The 15,672-nt window shown below is 45.3% G+C and overlaps 2 protein-coding genes across 2 annotated transcripts; one reads left to right on the top strand and one right to left on the bottom strand.

Annotated features, from left to right (window-relative positions):
- Nucleotides 1-8,893: 8,893 nt before the first annotated feature.
- LOC131685542 (seminal metalloprotease 1) lies at nucleotides 8,894-9,934 on the top strand. Its single transcript, XM_058969349.1, has 2 exons — nucleotides 8,894-9,460; nucleotides 9,524-9,934. The coding sequence occupies exons 1-2, from the start codon at nucleotides 8,971-8,973 to the stop codon at nucleotides 9,742-9,744; spliced, it is 711 nt and encodes a 236-aa protein (XP_058825332.1). The 5' UTR covers nucleotides 8,894-8,970; the 3' UTR covers nucleotides 9,745-9,934.
- On the bottom strand, nucleotides 9,830-13,452 carry LOC131685541 (VPS35 endosomal protein sorting factor-like). Its single transcript, XM_058969348.1, has 8 exons — nucleotides 13,317-13,452; nucleotides 13,156-13,246; nucleotides 12,282-13,096; nucleotides 11,551-12,223; nucleotides 11,344-11,487; nucleotides 11,112-11,281; nucleotides 10,126-11,056; nucleotides 9,830-10,039 (listed from the first exon to the last, which is right to left on the bottom strand). Exons 1-8 carry the CDS (start codon nucleotides 13,328-13,330, stop codon nucleotides 9,935-9,937), a joined length of 2,943 nt encoding a protein of 980 aa, XP_058825331.1. The 5' UTR covers nucleotides 13,331-13,452; the 3' UTR covers nucleotides 9,830-9,934.
- Between the last annotated feature and the right edge of the window lie 2,220 nt (nucleotides 13,453-15,672).

A 15,672-nucleotide genomic window follows, 5' to 3' on the forward strand; every position in this document is an offset into this window, starting at 1 on the left:
GAGAAAAATCCATCAAGCAGCAGCAACAGAAAAAATGGAAAAATATTGAAAAATAAAGCTCTAAGAAAAAAAATCGATCGTTTTTTATTATTCATTCGAAAATCCGGTTTGTCCAATTTTCAGATTATTATCTAGACTCGTGTCAATTTGTGTTATTCATTTGACTTAGTGGATCGCGGTGATGATGGTTCGCTAGTTTGTCTACTCCTTTAAAAGCTTAAGCCTTACACTTTCCCCTAGCTTATCGGTTTGCACCAACCGGGGAGTACTTGGCCTTGTACCCACTGCTCTTCCACCATCTTTTATCGTTTTCTCCACCTATCACTGGCATACCATGTGAATTATGTGATATTTGGCTACGGAATATGATTTCTTGAGGAGACGATCTTATGAAAGAAGATTGCCAGGTAGTTAGTGCACTTTTTGCGTCAGAAGGCGGGGGGAGGTGGAAACGGTAGTTCGGCACAATCTCTTCCAAAAGTGCAAACATACCTCCTGCCATTCCTCGTCGACATTATACTGTTCTGGATTGCTATCATGTCGGCTTCGATCACCAAAGAGAGTTTACCTCGCTTGAGCCACAGGTTCGATGCAACCTAATCGACGTACGGCTGCTCCAACTGGTGGGAGTGGGCACCGTGCACAGCTTTCTGCTTCGCTCGGCAATCTTCCTCTCCGCAGTCGCCAGATTGCAGTTGAAGTTGTAGTTCGCTTGTGCTATAGTTGCGGTCCGCCACACTAACTGCTTTTTTTGTTTATTAGGGTTTTAACCATTTTGTCATTCGCCCGTAAAAAAAGGAAATTTTAGTATTAACAATTCCTGGTGATTTGCATCAAGTTTCCGTTTAGTGATTTTTGTTGATGGTGGTGTTGCTGTTTCTTGGTTGATCCGGGCCGCGTGATCTCCAGCACCCGGTGTGGCAGAGGGCCCACGGTGGGATGGATTTGTTGTTGTTGTTCCTTCTGATGGGCCGCGGGAAACCTCCCCAGCACCCTGCCCGAGTGTGGCGGAGGGCCCGCGGTTGTGTGTCGTGGTGGTCTCTCAGACGTCTGTCGTTTGGTAAGCTGACTTCTAAATTTGTCCATATAGGCCAGCGTCTCTTAAGAAGGACAGCAAGATCTCCTCCCCTACTTCCCTCGAGGATAGTGGAAGGTCGTACTGTTGTCGGAGGTCTGTGAGTTCCAGACAATTGATTAGGAGGTGCTCTACCGTTTTTCTAGAGTTACAGGTTTCGCACGTTGGCGGGTCCGTTCTGGTGATGGTGTGCGTGTGGGTTGCCCTGGTGTGACCGGTCCTCAGTCGGGAGAGCACCCTTTGCTCTTCTCTGGAGCTTCGGTCGATCCGTCTGGCTGTCTCCCCTTTTATCTTCTGGGTGTGTCACCAGGATGCTGTCCAGAATCTGACGAAGTGCTGAGCTACGTTGTTGGTGAAGTACTTAATTATGTCTGCTGCTGGGGTTTCTTGGTACGGTGTCCGTGTGCTGGATCATCCCAAAGCAGCCAGTCGATCCGCTGTCTCGTTGCCTTGGATGCCGCAGTGGGCTGGTACCCAACAGATGGTGACTTCCGTGTCGCTGTGCCTTTCGGTGGCTTGAATAAAAGAGTGGCGGCAGTTTCCGGCTTGAATAGCGGTGATTACCGACAAGGAGTCGGAGAAAACCACCGTTGGCTGGTTTGGCGGCTTGGAAAACAGACTCCATGCAATCGCAGCTGCTTCGGCGGAGAAGATGGAGCATTTGGTCGGCAACTGCAGGGAAATATCGGACCTTGGGCTTGAGATTCCTATGCCGACCCCTGTGGCTGTCTTGAATCCGTCGGTGTAGTGGTTGTTGTATTTTGTACTGAGGAGTTCGCTGAAGCTGGCTCTAGCAGCGACCGGTGGGAGCCTGGCAGGTGGAGGCTGGTGTCAGTTGCTGGGATGTTGGCCTAGCACCAGGGCCTTTTTTCTCGCTGAGTGCATTTGGGTTATTTGAGGTAGCTCCTCTCCGGTGTAGGTTCGGTGTAACTTGCGCTATTTCGAGTAACACGCAGCCTTGGCCTGAGGTTTTTTCGAGGAAACCGAGGGCTCGGCGGAGGATGGTGATGGCGGCTTGCCAAGGGAAGGGGAGTTGTTCAGCTTCTATGCAGACGGCGTGCAGGAGTGCTTGGCAGATGATTGGATGCTAGCCTAATGGGGCGGTTGTAGGTTGGGGCCAGGGTGGTAACGAGGTTTTTGCGGCGGAGTACAGTGGCATCGACCCATAGAAGATCCGGCTCCATACCAGAACTTTGCTGATGTTGATTCCGGTGGTCCTGTTCCACTTGGGGTGGCCATAGGTAATCGATCGCACTAGGCGGCTCTTTCAGTCTTTTTTGACGTGGCGGAAATATGGGAAGAAGGTCAGCTTACTGTCGAAGGACACGCCGAGGATTCTGGGTTCCTTTATGAAGGGTATGATGGAGCCAGCCAGGGTGATAGGGGCTTCGGTTGGTCGGTGCGTACTGTTGCAGCAGTGGGAGATAGAGCACTTGGTTGGTGACAGAGTGAAACCCACTATATGTGGCCCATCTCTCGAAAGCACTGGCAGCCGCTTGGGCTTTTCGTCGGGTAAGCTTAATGCTCTTACCGGCGACGACGATGATGAAATCGTCTGCATAGACGAAAATATAGACGGCCTTGGGAAGGTTCCAGAATACTGCGTGTTCATGCTGACTAGAAACAGAGTTACCGCGAGGACGGAGCCCTGGGGGACCCCGTTGGTCTCGGTGAAGAGATTGGATATCGTGCCTCTTATGCAGACGCGGAAGTTCCTGTCCTGCAGGTAGTTTTGGATGAATAGTCCCATGTTGCCGGTGATCCCCCAGTCTGACAGCTGTCGCTCCTCCAGACGGTGTTGAAGGCTTTGGCGATATCGACGGTAAGGATGTCCACATGCAGCCCGTCTTCCATCGCTCGGTTTATAGTATTGATGAGTGCCGACAAGTGTGATCCCGTGCCGGTTCCCTGCCTGAAGGCGAATTGCCTGTAGTCTAGTAGGCTGTTTTCCTCCAGGAATGTGGTTAGTGTCCTGTTGACTAGTCGCTCTAGAGATTTTCCTATGCAAGAGAGTATGCTGATAAGACGAAAATCACTAGCCTTCCGTTTCCCGGTGCATCTTTTTTGGGATGGGGATGATTAGGGCTTCTTTCCATTCGCTTGGCAAGGTGCCGTTGCTCCATATTTGGTTGGAGATGTCTAATAGGCACCTTTTGCCAATAGGCGGGAGGTGCCGCAGGAGTGTGCAGCTGATGCCCTGTTTTAGAGGATTTGCCCCAGCGGCGATTGCGAAAGACAGCTCCTGTCCTGTTAAGGGACGGTTGTATTGTTCTCCATCTCCTGTGGGAAAGTAAGCCGGGGGTTTCTAGTGCTGTCCTTCTGTTGAGAAAGGAGTGGAAGAGGGCTGAGTCCGCTGATAGGGATTCAAAATGTTGGCCGAGATTTTCCGCTATCTCCCGGGGGCCGGATTTAGCTGTGCCGTTGATTTCTAAGGTAAAGTCTTTCTGTCTCCTTTTACCGTTTAAGGCGTTTACTTTCCTCCAAACTTCGGATGTGCCGTTATCCGGGGAGACTCCGCCTAAGAAGTTTTGCCAGATGATGGTTTCGGTTTTTTGAATCGCGGCTCTTGCGGTGTTCATTTTTAGTCGGAATTCGTTGGCTTTTGTCTCCCTGTTTGGGTCGTCGGGTGTAGTTTTAAGGAGGGAGCGGAGAGCTTTCTTTCGCTCCCGGATAGCGCTGGACACCTCCGGGTTCCACCAGTGCACCGCCCTGCGAGGGGGCTTGCCGCTGGATTGCGGTATGCTTTTCGCTGCTGACAAACCGCTTGATACTCCATGTTGGTTGGCATTTTCCACAAAGTATTCGCAATCGTGGCGCCTATGCTATTCATAGTGCCTGGATGTCGACTATTCTTTGCCCCCTTTATCCCGTGGCAATGTGAATCTCTTCAGCGCCGACTGAGTATGACGCATTCCTGCTTGTCTAAACGTCTTCTTTAATCTTCTCTCTAGATTTTCAGGTCAGTCCGGCTTTATTTGATGACGCAGAAACTGTAGGTCAACACGGGGACAGTAAACATGTTCATTGCTGTGACTTTATTTTCCGCATTCAGGGAAGACTTCAAGACATAATTCATTCGACTCAAGAGTTTATCTCGGAACTCAAGCTTTATGTTGGTGTGGCGAATCCCGAGGAGCTGCCGGAATCTGAGATACTTATACGATTCGCCACGAACCATGTCCCGAATCATCTCGCCTTCTTCGATCTTGTAGCCAACAGTGTCGACCAATGGCCCCAATAGTAGCTAGACAGATCGGCAATTATCTAAACTCATCAGGAATCAGAATATACTGGCTTAAATGGCACGTTCCCCGTATGTAGTCGGGGATTTGTGCCTTGCCGTGCGTTTTCAACATTTCCTGAGCGGAAGGACAAGGTGGTGTGGGGAAGTAGAATTGGAAGGGTGGGAAAAATAACAGCACAAAACAAAAATAAATAACAGGTAAGTTAAACTCACAAGTAGTTCAACTTGCCTGCGAATAAGCCTAAAGCTCTTTACTACATTGGATAAGAAACTTTAGTATGTCTCTGAGTTTCAGTCGTCCAAACATGGTTTCGTCTATATAAGGACGGCTGAAGACTCGAAATTGCAATTGCGCTACCGCTGGACAGTTGCATATCAGATGATATGAGGTTCCGTAGTCGGATTCACCAAGATCACATGAAAAAGACTCAGCGCGCTGAATAGTTGCCATGTGATATTTGAGTTTGCAGTGGCCGGTTAACGCCCTGGTCAGCTTCGAAAAATGTAGGAGATTTTTCGAAATCACTGGGCACGGTTGTTCTAGAAACGCCTTTGTTGGGCGACACGTTTGTAGATTTCTCCAATAACTGCGGTGCTCGGACGAAGTCCAGGACCGATTTTTCCCTTATCCAACTTGTCGAAATTGGCAGATCGGGCTCAGGACCAACGAAGTCAATCGCTGAACCTGCCCTGGCCAATTCGTCAGCCCATTCATTTCCAGTAATACCGGAATCTCCGGGCACCCAGACAAGGTAGATAGTGTTGACAATGCTTAGTTCTTCGATTTGGGCTCGGCACGCGATCACTAGCTTGGAGCGTGATTTTTCTGAGCTAAGGGCCTTGATTGCAGCCTGACTATCGGAGCAAAAGTTTATAACTCTGCCGGACAAACGCAGTTGAAGTTCCGATTGTACCCCGCACATAATCGCAAAGATTTCTGCTTGGAATACAGTACAGTATCTACCTAGTGAGTGAGATAGTTCCAATCTCATTTCACGACAGTAGACATCAGCACCAGCACGTCCCTCCGTCAGAGAACCGTCAGTGTAACAGACCACTTGCGTTTGTTGTTGTCTTTCTATATAGCCAGACAACCACTCCTCTCGAGAGGGAATCTACACATGGAATGTCCTGTTAGGAAAACCACAAGTGAGTGTAGTATCGCTGGGAGTAAGAATATCTTCACCCCATGTAACCATTTGTGACCACAATCGTGTATGACTGGTAGCAAGATCAACATGATTACTGTTCCAAAGCCCAGTAACCTGCAGTCTGTATGCACATGATAGTGCTTCTTGTTTTAAGTGTATGTGTAATGGTTTGATATTTAGAAGTGCCTCAAGAGCAGCAGTCAGAGTCGTGGTGAAAGCACCAGTCAACGCCATGAGCGCCATTCTTTGCAGATGGTTTAGCTTTGACTGGACTGTCACCACCTCTCCCCTCTGCCACCACACAAGGCATCCGTATGACAGTATTGGACGTACAATTGTCGTGTAAATCCAATAGATGTATTTAGGTTTGAGACCCCAGGTCTTTCCAAAAGTTCGTCTGCACTGCCCGAAGGCCATGCACGCTTTCTTGACTTTGAACTCAATGTGAGCAGACCAATTCAGTTTGGAATCCAATATGACTCCAACGTATTTGACTTGATCCGCACACAGTAGCTCAGAATCAAAGAACTGCAAGAGACGAACCCCGGTTGTTATTCGCTTCTTCGTGAAAAGAACCATTGAAGTTTTGCTTGGGTTAACTGATAGTTTAACTTGTCGACACCACTGTTCGACAGCTCTTAATGCCTGTTGCATTAAGTTAAAGATTGTTCCGATGCAAAATCCAGTAATTTGTATTTGGTAATCGTCAGCAAACCCGTAGGTTGGAAATCCAAGCTCATTGAGTTTCTTCAACAAGCCGTCAGCTACTAAGTTCCATAACAAAGGTGACAGAACACCGCCCTGAGGATAACCGCAAATACTCAACTTCCGTATCTCAGCCTGTCGCAGTGACGAGCAAAGTATGCGGTTATTAAGCATTGCGTTTATCCAACCTGAGATACATGCAGGTATCCCATGACCGCGCGTCGCTTCCAGAAGAGACTGGAAGGACACATTGTCAAAAGCACCCTCAATATCTAGGAATACCCCCAAGCTAGATTGCTTGAGCGAGAAGGCTTTCTCAATGTTGTAAACAACATCGTGAAGCAGAGTTATCGTGGATTTCCCGCACTGATATGCATGTTGCATTTTGTGCAGTGGATATTCAACTAAACTAACGTTCCTGATGTGATGATCGATTATCCGTTCCAAAGCTTTCAGAAGAAAAGAGCTTAAGCTGATAGGCCAAAAACTCTTGGCTTCTTCATAGCTTGACCGATTCAGTGGAAACCAATGTGCGTGCTAATGCCCACGAGTCCGTGGTTTGCGTTACGCTCTGTTGAAACATACAGCCGTCTAGTCCAGGTGTTTCTAAGGTACCGCCTATCCTCGTGTACATCATTGGTTTCGACAGAGATAGCTGACATCTCGTCATTTTTTTCGCTGCCCACCGGTTAAAAAGTTCGTGACCTAGCCGATATACGGTAAGACCTTCGCTGAAATCGGGCTTCTCGTGACTGATTTGGTCATAGAACGCCCGCTCGCTATTACTGAACATCCGATTTTATTGTCCTCGCTTCGCAGAATCAGTGTAACGCCTTAGCTTTTTTAATAACACACTCAATTGCTGTACTAGTGTATCGAGTTTTTCCGTCAGCATGCGAAACTCAGTAGGTGCAATGATCGCAGCCACATGGCGACATAATTTCGCCGATCTTTCGCCGTCTCTGTACGCGATCAGCCTTCCAATAGCAGCACGTTTGCTCGAGATCCGAGTCTCCAATTTCCGCTGCCATGGAAGTACTCGCCTTTCCCGATGATGTTGAGGCGGGTCCCCTCTAGGTGTACGTCGTCATCCTAAACATCTAACTGCAGCACAGAATTCTAAGAATACTACGAGCTGCAGATCTTCCAGATTCTGCACAATTTCCAGGTGCATTGGAAGAACGTTACCATTCATGATCTAAAGTTCGCAGGTCGACTTAAAAGAATACTGCAGCTTTGCTCCCCTACGCAAAACGAAATTGCAACGGCTCTGAGCTATAATATTGCATTTGTAGATACACATTAAGTGCATCTCCTATACGATATGATGACCGGAAGTATAAATAAGCAACTCACGCTACCCAAATTCGGTATCGGTTGAGTGCCGTATCTTCGAAAAATCTTCATGTCGTCGGCGAAGAAGAGGCGAGGTCCTTGTAGTTTGATATTGACGTAATTAAAATAGAGGAGAAATATTACTGGGCCGAGGTGGCTTCTTTGCGGAATACTGGATATAGCGAAAATGGAGTAGATGGATAGTTCTTAATGCTGGTTAGGAGCTGCCTTCGATCGAGACAGGAACGAAACCAGCGAAGAAGTTGTCCGGGAATACCGAGTTTATCTAATGGCGTTTTCGTTTTTTCTTGGTGCTACACCGGTGTAGTGCAAAGAAAGAGATAGACTGATTACACCCAAGTTTGAATGAGTGTAGCACCGACTACACCGGTGTAGTGCACTATCAAAAACGAATATGCCATAACTTGGTTGTGATAAAATGGTTGATTTTGTCGGTCACGGATAGATGCATGTAAATAGCATCGGTTTATAGTCCGGCGGGGAATTCATCGAATACACATGTGGTGAATGAGAGGAGGCATAAACCACGTTGGTCGTCGCGATGTAGTGCTTACACTGAAAGAAAATAGTGTTTAAAACAATCAATTTGAATAGTTTGGATACCGTACTTAAACACGAAATACCTCGATAATTGTCGATGTTCCATTTGTTCCCTTTTATGGACCGCAAACATGTGGGCCACCTTCCAACAGGTCGGAAATATTCCAGTAGCCAAAGACATCTTGAAGACTCGTCGAAGTGGTTCAAGAAGCTCGCTGATGTACTTTTTGACATCTGCACCCGGGAAACTAGATGCTTTCAGCTTAGAGTTTGCTGAGAGAATAACAGAATTATCGAAGCAAATACGGTTGATGTATCGTCCTAAAGAATGAGTGCGACTAGCGGCAACGGCGACTTGCTGTGGTGTAAGAGGCTTGTCGGAAAAAAGCTCAATCGGAAATCAGAATTATGCATTCAACTAACATTCCCATAGTTGGTAGAGAGAGGTTGTAACCTTGGGTTCATTCGTCTCTTATTCTGACCCTACGTGCGGGGTTGGGGATTGAACCCAGGTGAGCTGCGTACAAGGCAATCGACTTACCAACTACGCTATGCTCACCCCCACTTTGGCGATTACTGTAGTGTTACTATCGCGAAGTTCATATTTTCATTTCATAAATGCATTGCAAAAGAACTACCTTGTTATTTTTCAATAAGCTTTTTTTAGTGATACAGCAACCTCGGTAGGTACCTATCGTTGGCCACTTACTAAACAATAGGTGATACTAGTTTTCCTCGATAACCAGTTTGCATTGTAAAACTATTCTTTATCACTGGTTCCCCCGTTGTCAATTAGCCTCATACAAAGTGATATAGACAGCTACAAAAGAAACTGAACGACATGACAAGTGCGTCTTTCCTCCAAGTTACTTAGGAATGATTAACTAATTCCGCAAAGCATGGTGTTCAATGTGGTACTGTTCTTAGCACTGGGCGTGGGCAGTTACTGCGATGAGGACTTTTTTGAAACGTATATCGACGAGCCAACTATGAGCGGTAATAACCGGAACGCTCTTCGACTAAGCGCGTACAAATGGCCCAACGGTACCGTCCCGTATCAATTCGAAGACAGCTGTGACCAGCAGTACCGATCGACCGTGCTGGATGCGATGAGTGTGCTGGAGCAAGCTAGTTGTGTTTTGTTCATTCCGAAAACCGAAGACCAGCGGGAACATATTCGGTTTACCAAGGCCGAGCTAGGTTGCGGTTCTTCGATCGGATACCGACCGGGCCAGCGAGAGCCCTTGGACGTAGTGCTGGATGATTTTTGCCTCGGTCTATCCGGGGCTGTGCAGCACGAGTTGCTGCACGTGCTCGGACTATTCCACGAACATACCCGACCGGATCGGGATGAGTACGTGGAGGTGTTGTGGGATAATATTGAACCAGGTGAGATTCATTATGTTTACCTTTCGATCGATTCGTTGTTTCTTTTTTGTTTTGTATTGGCAGAATTTCGACAGAACTTCGTCAAGGGCTCCTACGATTACATGGAGACGTTCGATTTACCGTATGACTACCGGAGCGTGATGCACTATCCGACGTTTGCCTTTGCGCGCTCGGGTACAGACGTAACGATGGTTTCTCGACAGAATCGCAGCGCTGAACTAGGACAAACCGAAGCCGCCAGTGTGCTGGATTTGGAGAAACTTAGACGAATGTACGCTTGTTGAGGAGCGTGTTTGTTATGGTTGTTGTGACATTATCGCAGGGTAACAATAGTAGAAAGGGTTGTTATATATCAAAGGAACATTTTTTCAGTGATAACCTTAGGGTAGTACGCTTTGTATTGATTATAACGAATAACCAAAAAATATTTGAGTATGTATATTAATATATACGTGATTGATCAGTTCATGATAACTACATTCGTGATTTCATCTTTTCCAGTAGCGTTTGAAGGCAGCGTTTCTGTGAGTCTTGCTGAGTCACATCCACCAAATGTTCAGTGTACGATAGTATTTTTTGCTGAAATGAAACGTTTCCTTTATATTTATCCACAATTCAACTTTTTCAAAGTTCGAGATGAACTGGGATACTACCCCCCAACTTACCAACTGTTTCGCGTCCAGCGTATTCCGATTCTTCGCCGCCAAATTCCACAGATTGTACGATAGAGTGAACATCCGGTCGACGGTCAGATCGGCTCCAGTGATGATCTTAAGAAACAGATCCAACGCAAGCTGTGACTGCTGCCGCACGTTGTTAGATTCCAGTAGCTGCTTTAGTATTTGAAGAACCTGATCGCACACCTCACATCCCAGGCTATGAATTTCAGCAAGAAACTTGGGGTCCGAACCGTACAATTCATCGTTGGAGATTACGTTCACGATATGATATGGGTAGACCTCCTGTGCGGCTACCGATAGGAAATCTAACACGTGCAGGTAAACTGATGCCAGGATGTTTGTGTTCGGATCAAAAGGATACTTCTTAATTACTTCTAGCAGTAATCGAAGCAAATACAGTACACCCTGAGTTGGATTGTCTGGGACTATAACAAGCGTCGAGAGGAAATTTACGAGGAATGATTTGAGGAATGGTTCAGTGGAGTGCGACGTTCCATCCTGCTCGTATGTTCGAGGTATCTCCGGAATCAAATTTAGAGCTGCCTCGAAACACGAATCCGCTTGCTGTAGGCAAACATTTAGCAGTGCTACCTGACCGGACTGAAGGTACAGTTCCATGCGGGTGGTGACCTCGATGATGGATGGAATCGTGATGAAACAATAGGCGGCACATGCTTTAACAAAAGCAGCCGTTTTACCGGTGTGCTGTCCCTTTACAATGCGTCTCGTGCTGGTGGCTAGCCGATTCACACAGTGTATCAGTGTGGTATATACTGAGTCTAGATTGGAGAAGGCGGCACGGGCATCAACATAGAACGAAAGCTGCTGTTCGAAGTCTCGACCAAAGTCGACCTTGCGGATGAAGTGACTGATAAGATTGCTGATCTGTCGACGCTCATCTTCGCTGGTAAGGGCACTGCGATACAAACGAAATTAGTAGAGTACAAAAATGTTCTCATTAAGTTACTCACTTGACTGAATCGTTCAACACTTTGCTGATGTACATTAGAGCATTGGTGACCACTGGATCACTGATACATAAATCTCCCGAAGCAAATCGGTAGCTGGAAAGGATGCTCTTACCTACTTCCAATTTGACCGACTCTTTTTGGAACAGATCCAACATTGGAAGAAAATTTTCCTGAAATAATATGACATAATTTACTTGTACCCAACTACTGTGATCACGAAACCAGTTCTTACCAATGCAAGCACACCGTGGATATCCTGGGAATTGGAAACGATTTTCTCGATGATGACCTGAAGCTCGTGATAATGTCGCTCGTAAGACCTATTCGGGGTCATGTGGTACAGAATATCACCCATCAATGCGTTAACTTCTCGAAGCTGACGGAAGAAATTTTCATAGCAATTATCAAATTGACAAACAGTTTCATATAAGCAGCTTACCCCGAAATGCTGACTAGTGAATTGAGCCCACATTTCCGCACATTGAATGTACTCCTCCACGTTGGCCATAGAACTCACGGTTCGCCAAGCGGCATTCAACGCCACGGCCCGTTGCTCGGTCGGCGGCGGTGTCTTACTTAGAATGGCACCCAACATTCTCAACAGTTGACCACGCGAGAGTCCCTCAACTGAAATAGAGGACAGAATCTCCACGAACTGTACTGCCCGCAATGCAATGAAGTCTGGCCGGAAAGACTGTAGTAACGACTGCATCAACAGGGCCGGGTTTTTCCTATCATAGCATTTTCGCATGATGTCATCCAGTTCGGAATCGGTACTGAGAATGGTGGCGCCCTGTATGATCCAATCCAGTGCAGGCAGATACAAAGAAATGTACCCATTCAACGTGAATCTAGCTTTAACGATTTCCGCTCGAATGCCTCCATTGAAGACGGTATGATAGATCAGCAGAAAATCGTTGAGATTTTCTTTCAGATATTCTCTATCGGTTGTAACGGCCATCCCCACTCGACAAAGATAGCAACGTGCGTAAGCGGCAACCAATGGATCACCCACGCCACGAATCATTCGGGTCAGTCTCATCAAAATAGAGTTGAATTCCTTTGATGAAATAAAACGATAGCTTTTGAAAATGGCCATTTCCACGTACAATCTGCAATTTATAACAACAGATAAAAATCATCCATTTCAAAACAATTCCTCAATCTTACCGCGGCAACAATTCTCGTATTGAAGCAATTTTATAAAACCAATTCTGGCACGTTTCTTTCGCCGACTCCGGTACCATCTCCGGAGTAAAATCATTCGGAAGTGCCGGCATTTTTTTACTTCCAAGACCACCAACTTCCCCCTTAATGAGCAATCGCTCGTAGACCAATTTACCGAAAATGTCCAGTATATCCGTAATCAGAACAAATTTAGATGGGTAAAATTGTATAACCGAAGTATCGGCCAACAGTTTTGAACACTGGATGGCAATCTTTAACGCCTTCACGCGCTGATCGGTGTTCCACGCTTGCACCAGCTCGTGATTCAACTGTTCAATTTTCAGTACGTACTCTTGCTGGGAGAGGTCCAACATCTGTCGCACGGTTCCCTCCTCGAACTCATCCAGCTGTTCCAGGCGATGCTTCACCTTTTCAGACATTGTCGTTTGTGATTTAATGGTTTCACCCCCGTTCAGGAAGCTAGTCACAATCGACAGCTTTTCATTGGTAGTGTATTTATTCAGAATAGCTACTCGCCGGGAAGCCCATGGTTCTATAAGGTCCATTTCAAGCAAATTGGTTACTTCCTTCTTCTTCTGAGACATTTTATTTGAAGTTGTAATGAAGGTTCCTTCAAGTTCAGCCGCCATCTGCGATAAAGGGTCTTGCGCTGATTCTTGACGGGCAAATTGACTCAATGGATCCTCCCCATCTAGAGCCAAACTCAACGGATCCAACGAGATGGTCGATGAAGCGCCACTGTTGCTTTCGCTGATATTGCTGTTGGCTTTCGCTCGCGTACCTTTGCTTTCCAGAATCTTAAAGCAAGAGTTAGCGTAAATTATTCGTTATACACAATTGCAACAACAGGACTAACAGTGATTGACGATTGCTTCAGAGGGTGATCGAAAACCTTGAACTGGTCCAGATAACGCCGGCACTCGTCCTGGTTGCGACGTATGCATCGCCTTATTTTACACAAAGAACATTTTAAAAAAAAATAGATGCTTCATGATATCGTCAGTTAGAAATACTTACCACTCGGCTGACATTTTGCGCTGCTAAAGTGTAATTAGCTGATCAGATATTAAATTATTATTGGAATGTTTAGCTACTCCGGGAATACACCCACTACACGAATCATAACAACGATTAATCGTTAGCTTCGTTAACATCAGCTGTCAGATTACTTTCGTTAAGTACTACACGTTCAACCAAAACTACTCAAAAATTGAATAACGGCAGCCAGTCCTTATATACACGCAACGCAATGGAGAACAGATTCAAGAGCAACTCGGAACTTTGTTGCTCGCATTCGAGAAATGGAGAAATCAGTTTTAAACTAAATCCACTCGTAGTCACGGTTTTTTGAAACACAACCCAGAACTATGTTATTCCCACTCGAAGGAATCATTGTTCTTAACTAAGGCTTCTCGGATCCACGGGTTCTCAAGAGCAACTCGAAACTCTGTTATTCTGGTCAAATACAAATTTGTATATGTTCTGGTTGCAGTTGAAAATCGAAATAGTGAACTCGAGCCTTTTGATTTTTTTCCTATTTTCAGCATGCGGAACTAAAGCGCAACTGGTGTAGATGATGCGCAAGTTGATTCTCTAACATGTACACAAGATGCGCTTTAGTTGCCCAATCTGCAAATAGAGAAAAAACGAAAGGCGCAAGTCAATTCTTCGATTTTTAACTGTCACCAGAATATTTCCACTCAAACGAAAAAAAAGTCCACTCAGAGCCACGGTTTTTCAAAGCAACTAGGACTAGGTAACTCTATTATGACGGCGAGAGTTCAGACGGATCAGTAGAAGCTGATATGGGATTTCGGTCGCGGAATAAACGGTAAAACTACTCGACAAATAAGATTTTGTTAACAACTTTATTTGAACGGTTGGAACAGCACGTTTTAGTTTTGGGATGATGACAAGACGATAGCTGCCAGAATCAGTGCGTTATACCAAGGTACGCACATACAATAAAGGTGCGCTCACAGTAGTAGGGCGCAAGGGACAAGCAGTGCTCCCGTTCCACATATTACTCCCATTCGAAAAAAGTATTGTTTTATACCTGGGACGGGGCCTGCGGAAAGAAAAAAAACGCGTGTCAAATTGATCCAGCACGCAAATGTCAGATTGAACCGGCTGTCCTCAGAGTGATTAATACGGGGAGTATTGTATTTGAAATTGCGAAAATGTTACCTTTTTTTTTAAATATATCAATAAATGAATCATCAGATCAATAATAATTGTTGAGATGATAGTAACAAAAAAAATCAAAATTGTGCAATAGAAAAGGCCTTTTTTAGTATTATGTTTTTGGTACGATAACATTCTATAGTAATAAATAATATTATTGAATAGGAATAAATAAAAGGAGAAGCAACCAAATAAACAAATGTTGTATGAAAGAATCAAATGAATTAATATATTCGAATATAATCAAAGAGTAATAAGAGATGGATGTTAATTCAGCATGCTGCGACTATCAAATTTTTGTTTCCGGATTTTGCTCACGCGACTTGTTTTTGTTCTGAACTGAACGAAACGCCTGATTATTTTTTTCTTTAAGCTACGACAATCTGGAATATCTAAGTCATATTCCTCCAAGCTTCGTTTCAGCGCTTCAACTGACTCGTTAGTCACTTCTTTACTGACATGCTCTTTCCAGTCTGATTCCATACAAACAAAAAAATCAATAATTCGGGTCAAAACGTAAACATATGGTTTTCCTCTCGCATTTCCTAGCAAGCTTGAGTACTTTCCATATGCTTTGTTGAAGGGTACATTCGTTACACATGGTTCATAACATTTTTCGCAAATTTTTAAACACTTTCTGATACTGCCCATGATGTATCCGAAAATGTGAAACAATGCGTTTGCTTCAGACTTATCCATCAAGAGCAGTTGATCGGCGCGTTCTGAGATATCAACAACGATAGAGCTCTTTACGCTGAACTCTTGCTGCTGAGCAGCTCGATGTTTACGGTCTTCCACGGTTTTTTCGTCAATTTGCTCAATGAATGCGGTCAGAAAGACGCCATCATCCTTATCATATGAACTCCCTTTGATTGTTTGCATATATTGTGCAACAGTTATTGTTCGTAAGTGGCCCCGAAACTGAATTGGTGTAGGTCTTCGCTGTTTCATACGCATAATTGAAAATAAGTTTTCGAGACAATCTTGCGTCAGCCTCGACGTATACAGCTCCGTAAAGCCATAATTGCTAAACAATGAATTCTGCAGTCGGATGACAGCTCTGGTGGACATGACAAGGTTTGCCATGGTTTCCAGTGTCCATCTTTTCCAACCTGTAGAAATTACAATCAAAAATAATATTAAATATGGTAAATATAATCAGTACAGTTTCGAACATACTTTGATGTCC

The sequence above is a fragment of the Topomyia yanbarensis genome, chromosome 2, assembly GCF_030247195.1.
Source record: "Topomyia yanbarensis strain Yona2022 chromosome 2, ASM3024719v1, whole genome shotgun sequence".
Taxonomy (NCBI): Eukaryota; Metazoa; Arthropoda; class Insecta; order Diptera; family Culicidae; genus Topomyia; species Topomyia yanbarensis.

Coding starts and splice junctions, on each gene's coding strand:
- LOC131685541 (XM_058969348.1), bottom strand. Junction 11,282..11,343: donor TCCACGGTGTGCTTGCATTG/GTAAGAACTGGT, acceptor ATATTATTTCAG/GAAAATTTTCTTCCAATGTT. Junction 10,040..10,125: donor CGCTGGACGCGAAACAGTTG/GTAAGTTGGGGG, acceptor GTTTCATTTCAG/CAAAAAATACTATCGTACAC.
- LOC131685542 (XM_058969349.1), top strand. CDS start 8,971: ATGGTGTTCAATGTGGTACTGTTCTTAGCACTGGGCGTGGGCAGTTAC. Junction 9,461..9,523: donor GTGGGATAATATTGAACCAG/GTGAGATTCATT, acceptor TTGTATTGGCAG/AATTTCGACAGAACTTCGTC.